This window comes from Ambystoma mexicanum, chromosome 12 (assembly GCF_040938575.1).
Source record: "Ambystoma mexicanum isolate Mex_15411 chromosome 12, UKY_AmexF1_1, whole genome shotgun sequence".
NCBI classification, from domain to species: Eukaryota; Metazoa; Chordata; class Amphibia; order Caudata; family Ambystomatidae; genus Ambystoma; species Ambystoma mexicanum.
Window position 1 is genome coordinate 639,785,763 of NC_090936.1, and position 24,249 is coordinate 639,810,011.

Below are 24,249 nucleotides of genomic sequence, written 5' to 3' on the forward strand. Positions count from 1 at the left end.
TTGATGTCTGCACTTACCCTTGCACGTGCCACCAGCTGGCCTCCCTTTTTAATTTGTTTGCATTTATTTGTTTCATTTGTTCTACTGTGTGATCCTATGTACTGCATTGCCCCTTCGCCTTTCCCCTCTCACTTTTCCTCTCCCCCATTCCCCACTTGTGCAATCTCAATTTCACCTGGCTTAGTAAGATTGTTGTCGGTCTTCCCTTTGTTCCCCCTCCCTTGCCACGTCGCGCCTTGAAACAATTGTGTATAGGCACGTTATAAATGCCATATCATATGATGTCATTCATTAGCTCCGGACATGGAGAAACCAAGACCTTCTATCCTCCAAATTCTCAGAATAAAAGACACAAGACGCCACAGGCATCCTGCTATAGAAAGAAAAATCTATGTTTTAGCACCCTGGGATCCTGCTTTGGGAACCAGGGGTGCTAATGGCCTTTATCCCCCATTTCAGGGGCTGCAATGGATGATAATGGTCTGTAGCCCTCCTTAATTATTTATTTATTTATTTATAACACACCAATGCCCGCAGACATCAGGCTGTGTGGTTACAGTATTTGTTAAAGAAGATGAGGTGGAGGAAGTTCAATATTTTAACTGTGAAAGGTGGTTTCTAAAGGAACATTCATTTTATTGTTTTTGGATGGGAAATGTGGGAAGAGGCACCAAACACTAATATGGAGGGGCAGGTGGACATGGGAAAATGTTGCGCGTGTGTTATTTCTAAGGTAGGGGGCAGTGTTTCTCATGCTCCTTGATTACAGCAGTGGTGGTGTCGCTTGGGGAGGAGGGATGGCATTAGCTGATTCCATTTTAAAAGAAAAAGCAGTTTTGCTAAACGTATGTACTGTGTACTAGATTGTTAATGGATGAGTAGGCATAGGTGTTGGAGCTGTGCAAGGGACATTTTTAAGTTGAAACTTCCTAGGTCAGTAGAAAATGCAGTTCCGAACTCTCAGCGAAGGACGGACCTTATTGTGAAGTGCGGACGGGTTCTTAGACACGACATCATGTCGCGCTCTAGTGTATGATCATGTGGCACTGTCTGGAAGGTCCGCAATGAAGTCAGAGGTTCGTAGACATCTACGGATGCAAAACTAGTAGAAATAGTTGAAGAAAGTGTATAGAAGTGTTAAAAATTATTCTAGAAGGTGGGAAATAGCAGAGTTTTAAGGTGACACTTTGTAAATTGGACAGAAACATTGTTATATTTGGTAAGTATGATATTAGTAAGTTGTAGGAAAATAACATGCACTAATAAAAACCTATGAAATTCAATGAAAAAACTTTCTTAAGGGGATGTTATGGTTAAGTTGCACTTATTAAAACCTATGAAATTCAATGAAAAAACTTTGTTAAGGGGACGTTATGGTTAAGTTCCACTAATAAAAACCAATTAAATTCACTGAAAAAAACTTTGTTAAAGGGACGTTATGGTTAAGTTGCACTTATTAAAACCTATGAAATTCAATGAAAAAACTTTGTTAAGGGGACGTTATGGTTAAGTTGCACTAATATAAACCAATGAAATTCACTGAAAAAACTTTGTTAAAGGGACGTTATGGTTAAGTTGGACACATTAAAAACCTATGAACTTCAATGAAAAAACTTTGTTAAGGGTACGTTATGGTTAAGTTGCGCTACTAAAAACCTATGAAATTCAGTGAAAAAACTTTGTTAAAGGGACGTTATGGTTCCAAGTAAAACCAAAAAAACCCTGAAATTCGCCAGTTATGGTAAGCTAAGCAACCATAACTGGTGCCACCACCGTGCACTGCTAAGACTAACACCCAGGACATCAAAGATGACATCACAAATGTCATTGATGACATCACTGATGACATCACATGTGCATTTACCTTTCATGAAAAGTCTGTACAAGGGATTCTTATTGTAATGTTAATAAAAAAGTGTCAAGGATCATTGGAATAAATATCAAGTGCTAATTAGTGCATTAAGCAATGCATTGATATAAATAGCATTCTATTATGAAGTTCCATCCAGTATACTAAGGTACTCATTTAGAAACATAGGCATTGTGTGCAGCATACATGATGGAGGTGCAATATTCATAGGCTTGCCATGTTGAATAGTGAAATGATAACTGTTTTCTTATTAGAGTTTTGCGTACTGTGAAACATGTGATAAGTAGGTAATAAAACCCACTTACTACATAATTGCATTATTATAGACAAAACACAAACAGACAACACCACATACAAATATGAGTATATACAAGGAAATTGAAGTAAGAAAAAAAAAAAGCAGTAGTAGCAGAAAGTGTTCATAACCTAACTGATTACCTTTATGCAGAGAAATGATCGCTCTGTTTCAAAGCTGCTACTTACCCTATGTATATGTATCACATGATTTGACTGGACCCTAAGGGAATTACGGTAAGAACATACTTGAAGGATAAGTCTACAAATATACTACCTTTTCCACTTTTAATTCCTGACTGTTACTGAAAAAAACCATGTGGCCTAGATATGTCAGTAAAGGAAAAAAGGGGGAGCCAGACATGTGATGTCATCAGTGATGTCATCAATGACATTTGTGATGTCATCTTTGATGTCCTGGGTGTTAGTCTTAGGAATGCACGGTGGTGGCGCGAGTTATGGTTGCTTAGCTTACCATAACTGGCGAATTTAAGGGATCTTTTGGTTTTACTTGGAACCATAACGTCCCTTTAACAAAGTTTTTTCACTGAATTTCATAGGTTTTTAGTAGCGCAACTTAACCATAACGTCCCTTTAACAAAGTGTTTTCATTGAATATATATATATATATATTTTTTTTTTTCAAACAGAAAACATATCCAAAGAACTTCTCATCCCATGAACCCAAGTGTCTCTGGTAGTCTCATGCTTACGTCCTATACCATGAGCCACCACTAGACCAGGTCCTTTCCTCTTCCTTGATGCCTTTAAGCAGACATCCGGTAACCAATAAAGCACTCGAAACAGAAACCCAATACACCTCTTCCGCCTCCGCAGCTCCAGCTTCCTCCATCAGAAAAGTTACAGAGACGAGAGATCAGAAAATGGTGGGAAGAATATTCCTTGCAAAATTATGTTGACGTGGGACGTATTCCCAGAGGCCTACGTATATTGACAACACCCACCTATGAAGAACAGGACCCTGCAATTTTAGAAGAATGGGGACAATCAACCAACATTTGCTCAGTGACATTCCTTAACATCTTAATAAAATACGCCAAAATTGATCGACAGAAACTATTGTCAAAAATACAAGAGATAGAAGAGGAGTTACAGGCCATCAGTCAAAGTGAAGAAGGGAAAGCCATTCGTATGAGCATGGAGAAGGGGTACAAAATATTTGAGGAAGAAATAAAGCTGAGAAAACAGCAGAAATTTCTGTGGGATAAGCAAATTACATTTGCTAAAAGGTTTGACACCTTAAGACAGAAACTCCCAATAGTCACACTGAATGCTGATAATGACATACCCAGTGAACCATCATCCTCAGATATAGACACCGCAGAAAGTGAAAACGAGCAGCCCCAGAGAAAATTGAATTTTGTAGAAGAAATGAGACTTTTAGGAATGGATGGCAGAAGCAACAACAACAGCAAAAAAACAAGAGGAAGAGGACGAGGAAAATCGACCAAGTTGCGAGGATCAAGAAAACAAGGAGGAGCAACTGCCACAGATACCGCAGTAGCAGACAAGACAGACAGACAAACACGCTCTGGGACCAAAATTAATGCAAATACAAAGCAAAATACCAGACATGTCTATCATTAATCTTACATCTCGAGACTTCACCTGTGAAGAACAATCAGTACTCAAGTTGGGCTTAAACTTCTGCCCCTCTTCTTCCTATAATTATGCTGAAACAAGAATAGACTTTGATAAGTACATGCGCCAAATACGCTTGAAGAAATTCTTTGCCATCAATCCACCAAATCCAAAGCAAGAAGAATCTCTTAGTGGCTATACTCCAGTAACGATAGAGGACACCCACATACTATGTGATCTCATCCACCTTGAATTGGATTGGCAAGACAATGAAGACATAAGTGACCCACAATGGGACCTTATGAACATACAAAGTGATTGGCCCAGTAAAAGCAAACTCAAACTTAAGTCACGGTTCAATCCCATGTTCAATCCAGGAGGGAATATTGAGGCCTTTCAAGATCTGGTTATTGGTGATCTGAAGAAATTCAGAAAAACGAAAATTGACATGAAAGACAATCTCACCCGTTGAGAGCAGGAGACCCTGTCCAATATATGCACATTGGATGACTATGTTATTAAACCTTCGGATAAGGGCACCAACATAGTCATTATGAACCAGCTAGACTACATTAATGAAGCCAATAGACAACTTAAGGATACAGAATGCTACACGCTATTGGCCACAGATCCCACAGCAGAGATGAATGATAAACGTTTTGCGTTATTAATCAAATGGAAAGAGAGAGGCCTGCTTGATGAGGATATGTGTAAATACCTGCATCCTAAATTCCCGGTGATGCCCACCATTCTTTTTTTGCCCAAGGTGCATAAAAACAAAACTAGACAACCAGGGAGGCCCATAGTCACGTTGTGTGGAGCACTCCTTGAGAATGTATCGAAATTTGTGGATGAAACACTAATCAAATTTGTCACCACCTTACCGTCATACTTAAGAGATACTAAGGACTTCCTTAATAAAATTGGGGGAATACCTTGGGAAAAGACTTATGTGTTGGCAACACTGGATGTGCTCTCCCTCTGCACATCTATTAAGCATAGGGATGGTCTGAAATCATGTGAGTACTTTTTACAAACCAGATCACTCAACTACTTAGAACATGGGAAGATAATTTTGAAGATGATAAATCTTTGTCTGACAAATAACAGTTTTCTGTTCAATAAGAACTTCTTCACTCAGTTGCAAGGTACAGCTATGGCAATGACCTTTTCTCCGTCATATGCTAATTTCACTATGGACTGGTGGGAGAAGTTTAAAATCTGGACATCTACCAATAGTCACAAAACGGACAAAGTTGTACTGTGGTTATGTTATATAGATGACCTGTTTGTTATCTGGGATGGATCAATTACCGAGTGGTTGGAATTTGTCAAGTCACTTAATGTAAATGAATTTGATCTACAATTCACTGAGTGCCACAGCAAGACTGCTACCGTCTATTTATATATTCTTATAACTGTGGCACAAGGTGAATTAGTGACTGAACTCTATCGAAAACCTACAAGTTCCAACATACCCTTGCATTCAACTAGTAACCACCCCACAGCCCTCAAGTGGAGTATACCTTATGGCGAATTCATTTGCATAAGACGTAACTGTTCCCAACTTGTAACCGTTGATAAAGAATGTATAAGTATGGCTTTAAAGTTCCTACAAAGAGGCTACCACAAGAGAGTGCTAGAAAGAGTGTATAGCAAGGCACGAGAAAAAAGATTGTTCCACTTTGCTAATGTCTAAAGTTTCCACTGTGATCAGCCCAGACACAGCAGGTACTAGATTAAATGTACAGCAAAGCTTCCAATAACATACGCCATATAATGCATAAACATTGGCACATATTAAAACAAGATGAACATCTAGGAAGCATTCTGGGAAACAATATTAATATCACCTTTAGACGCTCTACCTCACTCCGGGATAACCTTGTATCCAGTTACATGAGCCCCAAGACTATTCCAGCAGGTCAAGGTTGGCTGAGTGTCACATCAGAAGGCTTTCATAAGTGTATGAAATTTAAGGCGTGTAAATTTCCTATAAATACCAAAAACTACCTCCACCCAATATTACGCAAAAACAGGACTATAAAATCCAGGATCACATGTGAAACTGAGTATGTTGTGTATGTACTTACATGTCCGTGTGACAAATGGTATGTGGGTAGTACTATTGGAAAACTGAAACTCAGGATACTCCAACACATAAGAGCCATCAAAAATACTAATCCTACATATCCAATGGCCTTACATTTTCAGGAGAAGCATGGAGGTAAAATAGAAGGTTTTGCCTATTTTGGGATACACACAGTTCTGAAAGCACCCAGAGGAGCCAATCGGGAGCTCCTCCTCAGACAATCCGAGACCAAGGCCCTCATTACAACTCAGGCGTTAAGGGTTAACGCCACCGTTAACCCTTAACGCCTGATTCTGATTTTAACGCCTGCTTTTAGCAGCCGTTAAAATCCATGGCGCTAACCCGCCATGGTGCTAATTGCGCCGCCCTAATTTACGGCGGCGTAATTAGCGCCTTCCCCACTCCCATTATGCCCTATGGGGCAAAAATGGGAATGGGGAAGGGAAAATGGGAAATGGGGATTTACCGCCCCACTCACCTTGGAATGGGGCGGTAAATCCGCCATCCACCATGGTGTAAACAGAGTTTACACCATGGTGGTAAAGTTGGTGCACTTAGCACCAAGGTTGTAATGACCTCCCAAGTATATTCTGGATTTGGAAACAAAGAGGCCAAAGGGCCACAATCTGGATGAGGACCTTTATACTTTTTTAGGCACCTGAGCTAAATGACTGTATTTGTATCTGGAAATTGTAATGAGTGTATTTTACATACAGTTTAGATTTTATCACTACCACCTTTCTTCTATTTGCACAATCCTCTGGTAACTTTAAAAACAATCGCTAGTAATATTAGCATATCTCACATAGGTGGGTTCTCTTCGTAATTTATAATGAAATTGACCGATATAGGTTTATATTACGTTGATACAGGTTAAAATTTTTCACATTAGCTTTTAAGGACATAGAAACTAGCAATTCAATATTTTACTGACAAAAGAGAAATTGAATGCATTTTAGACTCTCTCCATTTTAGCTATCTAATTTTAATCTTCTTATTTTCTTAAGGGTGAGCAATGCTTTTGCTTTGTTATTTAGGAACACAAGTTAACAGGCAGCTCCTTAACTCAATGTGCATTATTTTACATGTATTTTCTCAACCGCGCATATGGCCAGCAAATAATAGTGTGTCTTATAATATATTTAGGTTTTATCATAGTGGTTTTACCTTTTTAGTTATGCATTTTAATTGTATTATTACTTATTTGGCAATGTGAGTTATTTTGATTCAATGTTTCGGTATTGCATGCCTTAATCACTTAATATATCCCAACATAGGGAATATCAATGGCTGCTAATACTGCATATTGCACTCTTTCCAAAAAGTATTGACAACTGCATATTTGCACTAATAAGCACTTGCACTTTATGCATCCCTACCTAGGGAAAACTAAAATTGCTGCTATAAACACACTTTTGCACTTTACCAACTACAGCATTACCTAGTAACTTCAAAACCTTGATATGTCATTGCCACAAGCACTATGCACTTTAGTAATATCACTATTTTACCTTGTGAGACATTTTCCTCTTTATAGACACATGCTAGATTTTTAAAGCACATTGACCTTTTTTATAAAGACATATGCAGTTTACATCCGTGCCGGATCTTTATCAATAAAAATAATAAAAAGAGACATGGACCCTGTTAAAAAATGGAGGTCACTAGGGCGGATCCATATGTTCATAGCATTTAGTTGCTTATAACAATACAAGGTTACACTGCCATATGTCTTACAGATCCACATTGAAAACGGCAATTATAAAGTTCAGTAGAAGAAGCAGCCAAATAAATGCATTTCTCTGAAGGCTGTAAATACTACTGCATGTCATCTATATTGTGAATATCAACTCACTATTGCACAGGTTTTAACATTGTAGAGATAAGAGTAACATCAACAGTTTATTTGATGCTTTTTTGAATGTATTCCAGTGTATTCAACACAACCTACTATGGTCTGCAACACGTTCAAATATGGCAGATTTTGTAAATAAGCTTTTAAGTATGTGTACGTTGCTCTATACACCGGTACCATAGAGAGCATGACTGTTTATAAATCCTTCTTTTGTGTTTGCACCCATAACGTGATCAATCGGTTAGTTTGCCGCGAAACGTGTCATTTTCGTGTTTTTCTTTCTTCTCTCCATGTCATTTACTTAATTAAAGAATACACTTTGATGCTTGAAGAACATTGGTTTTTGGACTCTGTTCAGCGTGGATCAGTCTCACTGGACTGCTTTTCGGAGTGCACTCCATCAACATTATATGGAGGTATAAAGCAACTTTACATATATCTATAAATGTCTGACGAAGCCCGGAAGGGTGAAATGCGTAATTGTTTTTTCTCTCCTGAAACTGCTTGTCCACCGTGTTTTAAGGACGTGTGATGGAGATCCTTCTTTGCATCTGGTGCATTTTTATTTGGGAGAAGAGTGCCGCCTAAAAAGCTTTAATTAGCTTTTTTCCCCTGTTCTTCTTTTTTTCGATTATATATATATATATCTTTTTTTCAAACAGAAAACATATCCAAAAAACTTCTCATCCCATGAATCCAAGTGTCTCTGGTAGTCTCATGCTTACGTCCTATCCCATGAGCCACCAGTAGACCAAGTCCTTTCCTCTTCCTTGATGCCTTTAAACAGACATCCGGTAACCAATAAAGCACTCGAAACAGAAACCCAATACACCTCTTCCGCCGCCCCAGCTTCCTCCATCAGGAGTCCTCACATAACCAACACCGGCATACCAATCCCGAGAACCTGATCTCCTCTGCTCTCAGGTCCTCAGCCAGTGTATTGGTCATCCCCTGTCAGTGAAGACACACGTTAGGGAGGGCCTATGAGGCAATGCATCATAAACAATATTATTAAACATTTCATACATCTCTGCAATGCGTCACCGGACGGGATAATGCTTGCCTGTCTTTAATAGAATCAAGACTCCCTGCACAACAGCAGGGGTAATCTTCATTCTATGTCAAGACCACAGGCGAGCATTATTCTTTTTCAAAGCTGTCTACCACTATTAACTGGCTTAAAGATAAAGGTCTTAAAAGTGGTGTCGCTGGACCAATCCGTTGCGTTCAGGATATCTTGAAGTTCGCTGCCACCCTAAAAGCTTTAGAGGTCATAGCTCCTCTAACTGAATGCGCCCCGAAGAGCATCACATCTATGCCTGCTAGCATCATCATTTCTCACACCCATCGGGCTATAGTCGCTACTGCTACCGCTTTAAATGGTTTTATGTGCATAATGAGCAACTGGAAAACGCTGGCAGGTCTCACATCTGTCGTTCTTGCTTCATATTCCTTGATACAGATTGCTACGCACAGTTTCGGCTGCCCTGTAAAATAGGGATATGATATTGTTGAGGAGTGACATAATGGAGAAGGTTACTTTGTCTGGGCAGAAGGTTTTCATGTTGATCTCGAGTGCCTTCACATCGGATACTTTTCTACAGGTTACCAGGCACAACAACATCGCTAGCTTCCTGGACAGCTGTTGGTCTGACAAAAACATGTTATGTGGCCAGTTCATGAATAACTGGAAGACTGTGTCGACGTCCCATACTGCGCATATTTAGGGAATGGGGTACACTTACTTTTACGCCCCGCATCAACCTCACCACCGCTGGGTGTTCCCCCATGTGTGCACTGTCCAATGGCTCATGACCGGCTGAAAAGGCTGACCTGTAGACTCCTACTTCCAAAAAGCGTTTCCCCCTTCAGCTAGGAAGGCTAAGAAATTCTGAACTAAAGGGACTGAAACGGGATGAAAGCCGTGCTGGCTGCACCATAAGCACCATCTCCCCCATGCTTTCTCATAACGTTTGAGCATAGAGGGTGCTCAGGGTTGCTTGATAAACTCTGCAACCGATCCCAAAATGCCTGGCATGCTCCATCTGCCCCGATACCCTGCACGCTAGTAGAGGCAGATGCTCCGTCCTAGTCAGAGGATGTAATTTCCCTGTCACATCTGACAGGAGATCTTCCCTGAGAGGAAGCAGGAACTCCAACAAATGTTCCATCAGAACTAGAAACCAAGCTTGCGATCTCCAGTTTGGGGCTATTATGACAACTTCTGCTCTCTCTCTCTCTTGATCTTCACTAGAACTCTCGCTAACATCATGAAAGGGGGAAAGGCATAGTTTACTCCGTTTGCCATGCTTGAAGAAAAGCGTCCGCTCCTTGTGCTTTCGGCTCCAGTCTCCAGCTGAAAAAACTGTCTGTTCAACCTGCTGGCAAACATGTCGGTTTCTAGGGGACCCCAGATGTCCCTGACCCACATGAACTCTTGTCGCTGGAGCATCCAATTGCTGGGATCGTGCCAGTAGCAGGAGTTCCAGTCAACTACTACATTCTGCACTCCCGGAAGATACTTTGCTGTCTCCGAGATCTTCTGGTCCAGGCAGTAATGCCAGAAGTTCTTGGTCAATTTCACCACCATGCGTGACTGCATGCCCGCTAAGTGGTTGATGTATCGGACTGCCAAAATGTCCATCCTGAACAGGATGCAGCAGCCTGTTTTGCCCTTGGTGAAGATTTTTATCGCAAAGGAGCCTGCAAGTAGCTCTAAGCAATTGATGTGGAGGGATAGTTCTGCCTGAGACCACCTGCTGCCTTTCTCCAGATGTCCAGATCTCACACCCCAGCCAGCCCTGCTGGCGTCTGACTCTATAACTAGCTCTGGAACATCCTGAAGATAGCCTGGCCGTTCCAGGCTTTCATGTTCTGAAGCCACCATTCTAACTCCAATCTCCCATCTTGATCTAGGGGTACTAACTGGTGGTACCCTAGACCCTCCTGCAGATGACACATTTTCAGCCTCTGAAGGGCCCTGTAATCAGGGGCCTTGGAAGATGGCCTGGATGGAGGCTGCTAGGAGCCCAAAACTTCTCGCTAGTGTTCGTAGAGATAGTAAGGGCTTCGCTAAAGCCGCTCTCAACTCCTTCTTTTTCACCCGCATCTTGTTCGCTGGCAGTTTCAGAGTTGCTTTCATTGTCTCTACTACAAAGCCTAGGAATTCCAGCCGTTGTCTGGAGACTAGCTTCGATTTCTCTTGGTTTATCAGGAAACCTAGTGGAGAGAGAAGCGGTGGTGCCCACTGCAGTTGACTGACTAACACCTTTTTGTCATCTGCTAGCATGAGTATATTGCGTAGGTAGATGATCATGCGGATACCTCTTTCTCACATGGCCGCTGCTACTGGTCTCAACACTTTTGTAAAAGCCCAGGGTGCCGAGGCTCGCCCGAATGGCAGGCATTTGAATTGCCACATTTTGCCGTTCCATAAGAAGATGAGGAATTTACAGTGTTCCCTGACAGTCAGTATTGTCAGATAAGCATCCTTCAGATCCAACCTCACTAGCCAGTCTCCTTTTCGGAGGATGTCGCGAAGGAGGTGAACACCCTCCATCTTGAAGTGCCTGTAAATCAGCCACCAGTTAAGCTCCTTTAGGTTCATCACAGGTCTCACTTTCTCTTTCCTGTGAACTAGAAACATGTTGCTTATGAAAGCAGTTGCTGGCCTGTCGCAGTGCTCTATTGCGTTCTTGTTCGCAAGCTGGCTTAACTCTCGTTCCAGGAGCTTGCGCTCCTCGTGTGCTTGTTCGAACTGGGCCGGCCTGTTTCGCTGCACTGGCTTGGCTATGAATTCCAGCTGGAATCCTGCTACTGTCTGCCTCGGCACACAAAGTTTAAAACAGGCCATCGTGTTTGTTTGTTTTTTTCTCTGTAGGATAGGGTACACTGTGCCATTTCCTGAGAGAGAACTTGTATGAGGATTGACTCTACCATAACGGCATCACTACTTGAAACTCTTTTTAGATGTGAGCCTGGTAGGGTAACAATGTGATATGTTACTTGATACTACATTTATTGTATTATGAATTAAGATGACAAAGATACTGGAAGATACTGAATTTAGTTTATAATTGCATTTGTAGGTCACAAAGCTCATCCCATCCATCACAGAGGCAACAAGTATTTGTCAGTTGTCCTCTGTACTGAACAAGGTTGGTTAAAACGACTGGGGCAAGATATTCTGCACCCACAGTGAACTGCAACCGAAACACATGTAGACAGACAGACACATATCCCCTATATATATTTATATAAAGGGACACATCTGTAAAACAAATGAGTTTTGATTTTGAATATATTTTGTATTTTGTCATGGTGATAATAGGCACTTACGTGAAGTATAGTTGTTTGGTATGAAGATGGTATGTATGAATGAAGTTTGAGTGGTGGGAAAAGTTATGTGAGTGTTTTTTGTGATCCACAATATGAATTGTTTATGATGTAAAAATGAAATACATATCATGTATTGGTAAAAACTTTGGATTATATACATTTAGTATCTTGTCATCATTTATCTATTGGTCCATTGTTTTTCTATCAATGTGTATAAATGCCTAATACTTACAAACAAGCCAAAACTGTTGGCTTTGCCAATGCTTGTTTTTAACAGAACCTTAGAGAAGGGCATGCATAGTGCTTATAAATCAAGTGGCTGGAGACAGAACTGCTTAAGACATTTTTATTACGCCAGTACATTGTTTACAACTCGATTAAGTAATTAACTCAGAAGACTGCTTTGAAAAAACATGAACAGGCACTTGGAGTACAAAGTTTGTTGGTAAGGCTAGAATAAAGCAAACTCAAAGAGCTCCCATGAGGCGGTGTTTTGGGCGTGGAGGGAAAGGAACTGTGTGGTAATGGCCATAGAGCTCAACGTGGCCATGGGCAGTCAATGCGTGGGAAAATAACCAAACACCCAGAAGTTTTGTGTTCATCCACATATGCCATTTCACCCTAGCTGTACTCTAATGCAATAGTTCTGGCTTGTAGGTGGTGCAATCACCACCTAAAAGCCCAAACTAAAAATGAAATAAATTCCCCTGAGTCTTGTGACGTCCCGAGTGTGCACTGGGCATGCGCGAGCCTCGCTTGGGGCCCGCGCATGCGCAATGTAATAAATGAAGTCCGTGTGGCAGTTGCCGCCGGGTGATGCAACCGGCAACATCGCGTCTGACTCCTCTGTGCATGATTGTGCGTGTGCATGTGTGAGTGGCTGCCCACACCACGCTGGACCACACAACAACTGGCAACGAGGATGGGATGCTGCACGAGTGCTCGTGAAACACACATGGCACGTCAGGGCAGATGAGTCACGGACCCGGCGGGTGCATTCCGGTGACGTTCTAGAAGCAGGAGCACAGTGGTAGCGGCCTGAGAAGGTGCTCGTGCGCCACTGGCTCCATTTCTACAAATTTTTGGAACTTCTGGCTATCCTCCACACACAGAGGATGCCCATTGAAGACAGGCACCACATGAAGGGGACCTGGAAGCGGCAAAAATGAAACAAGGGGGCCACCCCACGCAGTAAGAGAAGTGAAGGTACGTGCAATACCCTCCAGAGTCAGGTTTGCGGCCTCCAGCCCAGCAGGAGGTGCCTGTGTGACCTGTGAACATGGCATACAGTGATGGAGAGGCAGAAACTGCAGCGGTGGTGGCGAGAGCACAACAGGGAGCCTTGTTACCCATGCAAGAATTTGATGTGTCAGGCCCCCCTTCGAAATTGGGCCCAAGATGGCGGCTTTGGATCAAAAAACTGGATATGTACTTTACAGCAACGGGGATTAATGATGACAATGCAAAGAGGGCCACCTTGTTATACTCGGCAGGCCTAGAGGTCTTACGCATTTACGAGTCCCTCAACTTGCAGGTAGGCACATACACCGAGGTGAAGAAGGCGCTGGAGAACTATTTCATACCGCTCTCGAATGTCGACTACGAGAGGTTCCTCTTCTGCGGGGAAAAGCAGGGAGAGGAGGAGTCGCTCGACCAGTTTTGTGCCCGGCTTCGAATGATGGCCACCTCTTGTCGATGGGACAATGATGAGTGCATGATACGTAATCAGGTTCTACAGGGTTGCAGCTCCAGCAAACTGCGGAGACAAGTGTTAAGAGAACCAGGCTGCTCCCTGCAGCAGATATTGGACAGTGGCAGAACATTTGAGCTGGCTGAGCCCAGAGGTGCGAAAATGGATGTGGTGGTGCGTCCAGGAGCATCGGAGGAAGCATTCGCCATGGGGCGATGTCAAGAGACAAGTGGGGGCAGAGAAAGCAGGAAAGTCGCTCGACTGCGGGGTCTGATGGCATTTGCCAGCAGTGCGGCTATGATCTGCCCCACTCAGAGGAATGTCCTGCCAAGGACAGGTCATGTGGCAGATGCAATGGACCTGGCCATTATGCCCGAATGTGTCGCGCCCCCGCCCCGGTGTCAGTGCAGAGAGGCCCAGCCAGAGCACGTGGCGGTGGCTCAAGGAAAATGCGAAGCATCGCGGCGTTGGAGCAGGAGATACAGAGGCTTCAAATGGCAGAAGAGGAGGAGGAGGAAGAAGAAGTATTCTTCATCTCGAACATTGCTTCAGGTGCCAAGAACAAGAGAAAGCCCAAATGCGTAGTGGACATCCAGGGGGTGCCGACGCAAGTGCTCATTGACACAGGTGCATCGGTCTGTGTGCTGGCCGCAGACCACTATCGGCGGATTCCGGGACCTCCGGCGCTAAGCACATCAACTGCCAAGATCTTTACGTTTGGAGGGGATACCCCCCTTCCAATTGATGGCGTGTTTGTAGCGCCCGTGTCCAAGGAAGGCAAGACCATAAAGGCACGGTTCTTCGTTACGGATGTGAGCCACCACTCGCTACTTAGCTGTGCAGCGTCCGAGGCCCTGAACTTGGTCCATTTCACCATGGCAGTCTATCAAATGGACATCGAGGTGCTGTTGAACAAATTTACAGGCATTTTTGAAGGGGTCGGAAAGTTAAAAGCACCACCGGTGCGGCTGCACATTGATAATACTATCAGGCCAACCGCCCTGAAGCACAGGCGGATTCCGTTCCACCTGAGAGAAAAGGTGGAAGAGGAGCTTCGTTCGCTGGTCAACAATGACATAATTGAAAGGGTGGAAGGGCCGACACCCTGTGTATCCCCCATAGTAGTGGCGCCAAAGCCGAAGCAGCCAGGGGCTGTGAGAATTTGTGTGGACATGCGTCTCCCCAATGCCGCAATAAAGAGGGAGAGGCACCTCACGCCAACGCTGGACGATATTATAGGCGAACTACAGGGAGCGAAAGTATTTTCGAAATTAGACCTACGAGCAGGCTATCACCAGCTTGAGCTCCACCAAGACTCTAGGTTCATCACCGTCTTCAAGACGCACGAGGGGCTTTACCAATTTAAGCATCTGAGTTTTGGCATCTCCTCAGCGGCAGAGGTTTTTCAGAACACTATAAGAGAGGCACTCGCAGGCCTAAAAGGGGTGTTGAACATAAGTGACGACATCTTGGTGTTTGCGGATACTGAAGCCGAGCACATGAGAAGGCTCGAGAGCACGCTCAAGAGGTTGCACGACCTAGGCCTCACCTTGCACCGCCAGAAATGTGAGTTCCTCAAAGATCGGATTGGGTTTTTTGGGTTCATATTTCACGCAGCGGGAGTGTCACCGGACCCGGAGAAGATCAGGGACATTCAAGAGGCAGCGGCGCCAACTTCCCCCACGGAGGTAAGGAGCTTCCTGGGGATGGTGAACTGTTGTGGACGCTTTATCAAGGGCCTCGCCTCCTTATCAGAACCCTCAGAGCATTGACCAGAAGCGATGCAGTGTGGAAGTGGGAAGGCAAGGAGCAGGAGGCGTTTCAGGCCCTCAAAAATGCCCTGTCGGATGGGGACACTATGGCCTACTTTAACCCCGCCGTAGAGTCAGAGATTGTCGTCGATGCCAGTCCGGTGGGAGTGGGGGCAGTGCTCTTGCAGCCGGATGAAAGAGGAAGACCTGAGACCTGTTGCGTACGCCAGCAAGGCCCTCTTTGACACTGAAATGCGATACTCGCAAATTGAGAGGGAGGCGCTCGCCATTTTGTGGGGCTGCCACCATTTCCACCTATATATCTTGGGAAAGCCTGTGATAGTGGTAACGGACCACAAGCCCCTACTACCTATACTGGCGGGTCTATCTTTGAAGCCGCCACCAAGAATAGAGAGGTGGATGCTGGCCCTGATGGAGTATGGGGTGCGACTAATATATAGGCCAGGCACCAACAATCCGGCGGACTACCTATCACGTCACCCCAACGCTGGAGGTAACAACAAAGGCGGAGAGGTGTCAGACTGCCAGGGACTACTCTGTCATGTGGTGGATGGGGTGTTCCCCGTAGCGTTGTCGAGATCGACCATTGCCTCAGAATCATCCAAGGATGAAGTTTTTGACATCACTAAGGAGGCCATTAGAAGTGGAGAATGGAGGGAGATGCTGCGCAACAACTCCCGGCGCCAGCAGGAGGCCCAGAGAGATCTTCAGGCACTCTGGTGGGTAAAGGAGGAGCTCTCAATCTCAGATGATGGTCTGCTACTGAGAGGGAGGCAAATTGTAATCCCGCAGACACTAAGGAGGTGGGTGCTTGAACTGGCCCACATCGGACATCAAGGGGTGGTCAAAACAAAAGCGAGACTACGACCAAAGGTGTGGTTTCCGAATCTAGAAGAAAAGGTTGAGGGCTTCGTGAAGAGGTGTTTGGCTTGCCAGGCGGCGACCCTAGGAGAAAGGGCTCCCCGTATAAGCTTGATGGAGCGGAGTGAGAAGCCGTGGGGGACAATCCATGTAGACTTTGGTTCGACGGGTCGGGGCATGTATTTCCTGGTAGCCGTTGACCAATGGTCGAGATACCCGGAAGTGGAGGTAGTAGAATCGACGGCAACAGAGTTCACCACGAGGGCATTCGACAGAATGTTTGCAGCACACGGCTTTCCGGAGATGCTCTGCTCCGACAACGGGCCGCCGTTTACCGGCAACCAATTTGCGCAATACCTCCATGATAGGGGAATACAGCACCGCAGAATCTCGCCACTGTGGCCTCGCGCTAACGGAGAAGCGGAAAGAATGATGCGCACGCTGAATAAAGTGCTGAGGATCTCGGCCAACGGAGGTGACGACCTGCAGAAGAAGCTAGTGGAGTTTTTGCGGGAATATCGGACCACACCTCATCAGTCCACCGGTGTCGCCCCGGTGGAGGCTCTGTTTGGGCGCTGCCCCAGAGGAATGATACCTGAAATGGAGGGAAGGAGTCTGGGCATCATAGACAATGAAAAAGTACGACAAGAGCGGGCCATACACAACCAGAAGGAAAGTGACAGACAAGGCCTGCAGGGCAAGGAGATCCGTGTCGGAGATTCAGTGCTAGTCAAGAACCGTCACCCCGAAGGAAAGCTAGCTCTACCGTTTGAACCACACCCTTGAAAGGTCACCCATGTGAAGGGGACCATGGTGACGGCTGCCTGTGAGCGTGGTACGGTCACGCGTAACGTGTCTTTCTTCAAGAAGGTGGACATATCCACAGGAATGTCCAGTGCACAAGCCGTGCCCGCCCAGGAAGAGGGCCCTGAAGAGCTGGGTGAGGAACCCATGAACATCGGAGCCCCAGCGGCGGAAGCGAGCACGGAGGCCCCACCAGTCACGTCGAGGTATCCCTCAAGAGTGTCCAGGAGACCGCCTGCCCGTCTCAAGGACTATGTTTTGGACTCAGGGGACTGAGCTCAGGATACCGGTGGCCGTCAGTAAGTGATGGGAAGAGACCTGCGGTCAGGTCACTCCAGTTAATGTTTTACTAAGTTAACCTCATGTTGTTGTTTGTTGTCAAAGATAAAAAGGGATGTGATCTCCCGAGTGTGCACTGGGCATGCGCGAGCCTCGCTTGGGGCCCTCGCATGCGCAATGTAATAAAGGAAGTCCGTGCGGCAGTTGCCGCCGGGTGATGCAACCTGGCAACATCGCGTCTGACTCCTCTGTGCATGATTGTGCGTGTGCATGTGTGAGTGGCTGCCCACACCACGCTGGGCCACACAACAAGTCTGATGCCTGTGACAAAGGGGCTTACATCGCTGCAATAACTGAATCGTATGTCAGGCGATATTCAAATTTCGAGGACAAGTTAGCACATTTTGTTAAATCCCGAGTGAATACAGATGTCTAGATTCAGTGATCTTAGAAACAAGTACGTTTATGACATTTTATACTCACTGTTGGCTGCAACTTCTATACCACCGATAAAAGTGGCGTATTGTCAGAGGCGTTGCTAGAGGGGTTTGGGGGGGGGTAAGGAGGCTATAGCCCCGGGTCCATTGTGATTATACTCTGATGCGTCATCATGCGGGCCAAGTCATTATTGTGAAACGCTTACCTTCCGAATGCTCTCTCACTGGAGGAGAATGCTGAGAGGGCGGCCGTTAGTCAGGAGCTGAGCAAGGAGGTGGTAACTGTGCCTTACTAATAAGGAAGCATCTCCCCCTGCTCTCCAGAGTAATGGTTACATTTCTCTCCCTTGCTCCACCCCTAGGAGCCATACATCCCTGCTTGGCATGGCTGCACCACAGGGCCAGGAGTCTATGCCACGGTGCTCCCCTGAACGTATGAAGTCAGAGAAACATGTCTGCACCACTCCATTGCCCTTGAGGGGAACTGGTATTGTGAGAAGTGACAGATTCCTGCACCAGCTCTAATGCTGTGCTTGCCCACACACAATATTCTGGAAACATCCTTGGTACGACGGTTGTCCTAAAATGCTACAAAGTAGAGCTGTTGAATTTAAATGCCACGTTAAGTGCTTGTGGCAAATGAACAATGAGAGGATAAATGAAACGAGGGGATAAAGATATACAATCCCTCGTAAGGCGAGAGGAGGAAACACAGGGAAGCATGGAAAAGGGAAGAGGGGAAGCAGAGCAGCAGATATAAGTATTTGAGGAGTAGGTAGTTAAACGCCTGAGCACTCCAGGAGATAGGCAAGTGTAAGAGCCCGCACTGCCCCACGACACGCCTGGCAGAGAGCACAGACTTAGGCAGGACTTCGCCAGAGGCTTCGCTCTGAACAATATGCTTCAACCTCCGGAGGTTGTGGGCGGGGGTCGACAGAAACCAGAGGACTGATGTGACGGCAGACACAGGGAACAGCCGGGCTGTGGTGAAGGCACGTGCCAGTTCTTTGGAACTCCTGTTCCCTTAATAATAAAGCTCACTCTGTTCTGGACCTTTTTCCCAGTTTCCTCTGCACTTTCTTTGCATCTCCAAAACCTGGTTGTCCCCATCTAGCACAGTCATACCTGCTGTACTCTCGTCCTCTCACTCCTTTTTGTATCATCATTCTGGTTGGGGTGGCGGTGTTGGTATTCTTTCCAACACCTACGCCTCTTCCTGGTAACCCCCTGGCAACCTCCCTATCTGTTCTTCCTTTGAACATAATTTTTCCTTCTTTTCCTGTCCTTCGATGCTGGTCTTTATTGTTATCTATAGTCCCCCTGTTCCGGTTTCTTTATTTTGTGACAATTTGGACATTCTCCTTTTGACTTTGCTGCCTTTGCCTGCCTACTGTATTCTGTCTTCATCTTTGTTCCACAGATTCCTCTCTTAATTCCGCATCTCTCCATTCGTGACTCGTCCCCCCTTCCATAAATCCCTGCTGCTCCTTCCCATACATCTGGTTCTTCCTTCAACCTGATATTTTCCACCATCCCAATTTTCTGTTTGGTCTCGGCTCTCTCCTTCTTTTTTGTTCTCATCACTCGCTTCTCTTATTTTCTCTTCCTCGTCCCGCTACAGATCTTCCTCCTCAATCCTCATCTATCTTTTTCTGTTGCATTCTTTGACTTTCGATATTTCTGCCTTCTCTTAAGCCACTGCTTCTACTCTCCATTCTCTTGCTACATTTTCTGCTCTCCCGCCTGATTCTGCTTCTCGTTGGCTTACCACTTGCTTAAATGACTTACTTGATCTCCTCTATTCTTCTGTTCCTTTCCCTCCCTCTCATAAGCCTTTTCCACCTTGGATCTCTCCGAGCCTACGCTCCATGCGCCGTACTCTGCGCCAGGCTGTGCGGCGCTGGCACAAGTCTGGTGCAGTGGCAGACTTAACCCTTTCTCTCATCACTTCACTCCACCTCTGATCCCATGCTTCTTTCTGCCAAGCAACTGTACTACATCTTTCTGTTCACCTCACTCTCTTCTCATCCCCGTCACATTTTTCAAAACCTAAATTGTATTATCTCCCCTCCCTCATCTGAGTCTGCCTTATCTTCTTCATTTTCTGCTTCAAATTTTGCTAATTATTTCTCCTCATAAATGTCTCTTCTCCGTGCATCTATTCCTTTCCCTTCTGCCCCTCTTCCTTCACCTTCTTATGCGGTTTCTCTTTCCTCAGTGATGTCCTCGATTTCCAAACTGGATGGTTCTTCTGCTCTTGCAAGAGCTCACCCTACTTCCTCCCCAGAGAATCCTATTCCTTCCTCTTTAATTCCTCTTCTCGCATATCTCACTACTCTTTTTGATTCTTATCTCTCCTCTGCTACTGTTCCATCTTCTTTCAAACATGCCTCCATTCTCACTATTCTAAAAAAAGCTTCACTCAAACCCTCTCTACCATCTAACTATTGTCCTATTTCTCTCCTGACTTTTCTCTCCAAGCTTCTTGAGTGCATTATATATATCCCAAATGTCGTCTTTTGTTAATCTGCACTCTCTTCTGTCATGCTTTCAATCTGGATTTAGGCCTGTAACTCTATTGAATCTGCTCTCCTGATGGTCACCAAATCGCTCTTTCCCATACGCTATTCCAAACTCTCCTCTCTTCTTGTTCTCTTAGACTTGTTGGCTGTCTTTGACACAGTCAGCCCTTCCATTCTTCTCTCTTCACTTGCCGACTTCGAATTTCAAAGCCCTGTCCTTAGCTGGTTTCACTCTTACCTCTCTGGTCGCACCTCCTCAGTTTCTTGGACTGGTCACTCTTCTTCAATGCTTCCCCTGTCTCGCGATATTTCCCAAGGCTCTGTTCTCGGTCCCCTTCTAGTCTCTGTTTATACTTGGGCATATTATTTCTTCCTTTGGGTTTTCCTGCCACCTATGTGCCGATGATGCTAAAATGTGTCCTCTTTCTCTTCCTTTACTGATTCTATTAATTCTTTTTTATATGCCAGTCTTCTTGCAATACATGCATCAATGCCTTCTCGCTATCTTCACTGGAACCCTTCCAAAACAGAGATCACGTTCTTTCCGGCTAATACTATCCCTTCTCCCTTTTCCCCTCTCTATATCTCTTTTCCTTCTTCCTCATCTATTTCCCCTAATTTTGGTGTTTTTGATTCTTCGCTTTCTTTTTCCACTTAAATTTCTATTATTTCACCAACTCTGCAACATCTGCAAGGCTTGTTGATTCATTACCTTTACTGCTCTAGTGCTTCTAAACTTCTTATTTCCTCTCTGGTCTTTTCCCAACTATTCTATTGTTCTTCCCATCTCTTTGAGCTACCTGCCATTCATCTTGCTCCTCTTTGCTCTGCTTATCACTCATCTGATCGTGTTCCCTGCCTCTTGTCCCCTTGTGATTCTATCTCCTCTGCCCTACACTCTCTTCGCTGGTTGTCTTTTGACTCTTGTCGGCTCTTTAACTTCCTCAATATCGTCTTCAAATGCCTTTGTGCCTAGCTCTTCCTTATCTATCTAACAAATCCACGTCCTCTCGTTTTCGTGGCTTGCCCCTCATCATTGGAACACTCTTCCCTTTTCTTCACATTCTAGCTTGTCTTTTCCTCTTTTTAAAACTCGTCTGAAAACATATCTTCTCTCTGCTTGATATTTTGGTCAGGGACGTCATTTGGGGGTCACCATAGGTTGCAACTGCGACCTCTGGCAATTGCCTTGTGACCTCTGTGATATTTTTGCGACCTCTGATTAAGGCCTTGCTGCATAATTCTTCTTAAAATAATCAGGGGTCGCAAAAAGATTTCAGAGGTCATGGAGCTTGCCTTGAGGGTTACCGTGCGCGCAAGTCAACCTGCCAGTGCCTTCAACCTCTGATTATTTTAAAAAGAATTATGAGGCAAGTCACTGGCGGGCTGAATCGCGCGCGCAGCGACTTGCAGGGCAGGCTCCATGATGCCTGCCTGGGGGTGGGCGCGGCTCTACTAGGTCTGGAGGCCTGGCGCTCGAGGTCATGAGGTTCAACCAGACTGAAACACGTGTCTGGGGTTGCTGTTTGTACTCTTGTTCGGAGGAGAATTGCCTAGCATTTCGTTGCTGGACTGCCCCAGGGCAGGACAAAGACTGATATGTGTAGGATATTTCTCCTCTGTAAAAGATAGTGAGCTAAAGACAGGACTCATGTCTGGCAGAGAGTCTCCCAGCACCCCCCTTGTTATTTGCATATTTCAAGTAACTTTGGGTATCACCCTAAGTTACTAGGGGAATCCAGACGTGACCCCTTGCTCACTTTTCTTAGAGAGGCACAGCTACACCCTACTGATGAGGTTCAACCACACCGAAACACGTGTCTGGGGTTGCTGTTGGTACTGTTGTTCGGAGGAGAATTGCCTATCATTTCGGTGCTGGACTGCCCCAGGACAAAGACTGATATGTGTAGGATATTTTTCCTCTGTAAAAGATAGTGAGCTAAAGACTCTGGGTAAGGCTCTTGCAACCAGGACTCATGTCTGGCAGAGAGTCTCCTAGGACCCCCTTGTTATTTGCACCTAATGAGTCATATTTACTGAAATGCTGCAAACTGGCCACCTCTTCACTATTTTCAGGAGCAGGGGATATTGCTGTCTTTTTTAAAATAAAAATGAATGAAAGAACTATACTCATAAATTGCATCTGTTCCGTGTTCAATAATGCGTGCATGTTGCTTTTCACTAGTGTATTACAACGAAGAACAGTAGTAATGTGCACGAAAATCAACCGCTGATGAAATATTCCTTCTGAATGACTGATAACAAATTGTTATGGTTCCCAATGTAGCAAGACCTTGTAAGCACTATTGGATTAAGTGCAGCCTTGGGAGCCGCAGGAATTGTGATTTGGGGAGACATGAACCTGACATTATCAGAGGTAAGTCTATTTCCAGTCATTTCATGCTACCATCTGGGCCATTTTTCTATCAATTATATTTTGGGGAATTGGAATCATAATTAAATGTAAAATACAAAGTAACACATTCCAGCTGCTGATTTTTAAGTCAGATCAACATTTGAAGTGACGCATATTTGTGTTCCCTGTAAGACGTTAAAAACTGGTTTTACATTTCATGAAGAGTGAAATAACGCAGATAATGATGTGTGATGTTTCTGTTAGTATAAAACATGTTTTGACATCATTTCATGAAGGGTTATGAGCGTGTATGCGTTACAAAAGGCCTGGAAATATTCATTCTCCTGTTTGTCTGTGTGACATCCTTTCTTTTGGCCAAGGGTCAAATCCGCCCCCCCCCCCAGGTGTGATCCCTCACCATCAGCCATGCTCGCTAGTCCTAATCGGAACTTTAGCTCAAAACATTTGGTGAGCCTGCGGTTGGCCATCCCTCGTCTACGATATCGGAGTCCCTTCTAGATAGGATGCTATTTCTGGAATTAATATTTCAGTAGTTATGTTTGGAAGAAAAAAGAATAAATGTTGATGATGTGCTTTATTCGGCTGTTTATGTTATGTACGTACGAAGGCCTACAATCGGGATACTCATTTGACACGTAAATACTCGTTTTTGGGGGACTTTCTTTTGTTGATATTTGCAAAAGCGTGGACCAATCTCTAAAGTGCAGCATTGCACTTGACAGAGTACAACTATAACAGAAACATAAGGTGCTGTATATCACACAGCATCTGGTAAGTGCAGGTTCCTTACAGAGAGGAATGGGAGATCAGAGCGTGACACCATGCATGATGTCAAATCTTGTCTCAATAAATATACTCATTCAATTACACAAAAACCTGCTAATTGAGTTAAGTTACATCTGAAAAAGAGGCTACTGGAACCCTGGAAATAGTTGGGTGCCCTAGATCAAGGAGCATCAATGTATCTACTCGGAGAGTCCTGTGTGCATTCTAGATTAGTTATTGTGCTTTTTATTGGTTTAGAGAGAAGAAATGTCATAGACTTTGTGGTGATCATTGTAGTGTCAGAGCTTCAGCTGCTCTGCGTTGTTACTCACAACATGGATCACCAGGTTAGGTAACAGCACGTCACCTGACAGGGGCAGGGAACAAATAAAGTTAGTTTTGTATGCAATCACGTGTCCTGCCGAAAGAGGGATGCTAAACAGGCAACGAAGTTGGAGACACGATCCGGTATGCATACAGTACAGCGGATCCGTCCAACAACACCTGTGGAAGCGTGGCTTCCCCAGAGGGAGAAAGTGGGTGCCCGCCCCTGGGAAGGAAAGGCACTCGAGCACAATGAGAAGCTCACAGTGGAACAGCAGCATGTTCACTCCACCGCAGAAAGGCAGCAAAGACACATCTCGCACCCGGTGACTGCGCAGATGTTGCAAAGCTGACAAAGCCACTGGTC

General features: G+C 44.8%; 1 protein-coding gene across 1 annotated transcript in view; it reads left to right on the forward strand.

Moving 5' to 3' along the window:
• The window catches only part of LOC138513035 (hyaluronidase-4-like), a 128,727-nt gene that overhangs the window by 46,239 nt on the left and 58,239 nt on the right, over positions 1 to 24,249 (forward strand). Inside the window, exon 2 of the mRNA XM_069627737.1 lies at positions 22,704 to 22,793. Coding sequence (XP_069483838.1) covers positions 22,704 to 22,793 — 90 coding nt within the window. The remainder of the gene's footprint in view (positions 1 to 22,703; positions 22,794 to 24,249) is intronic.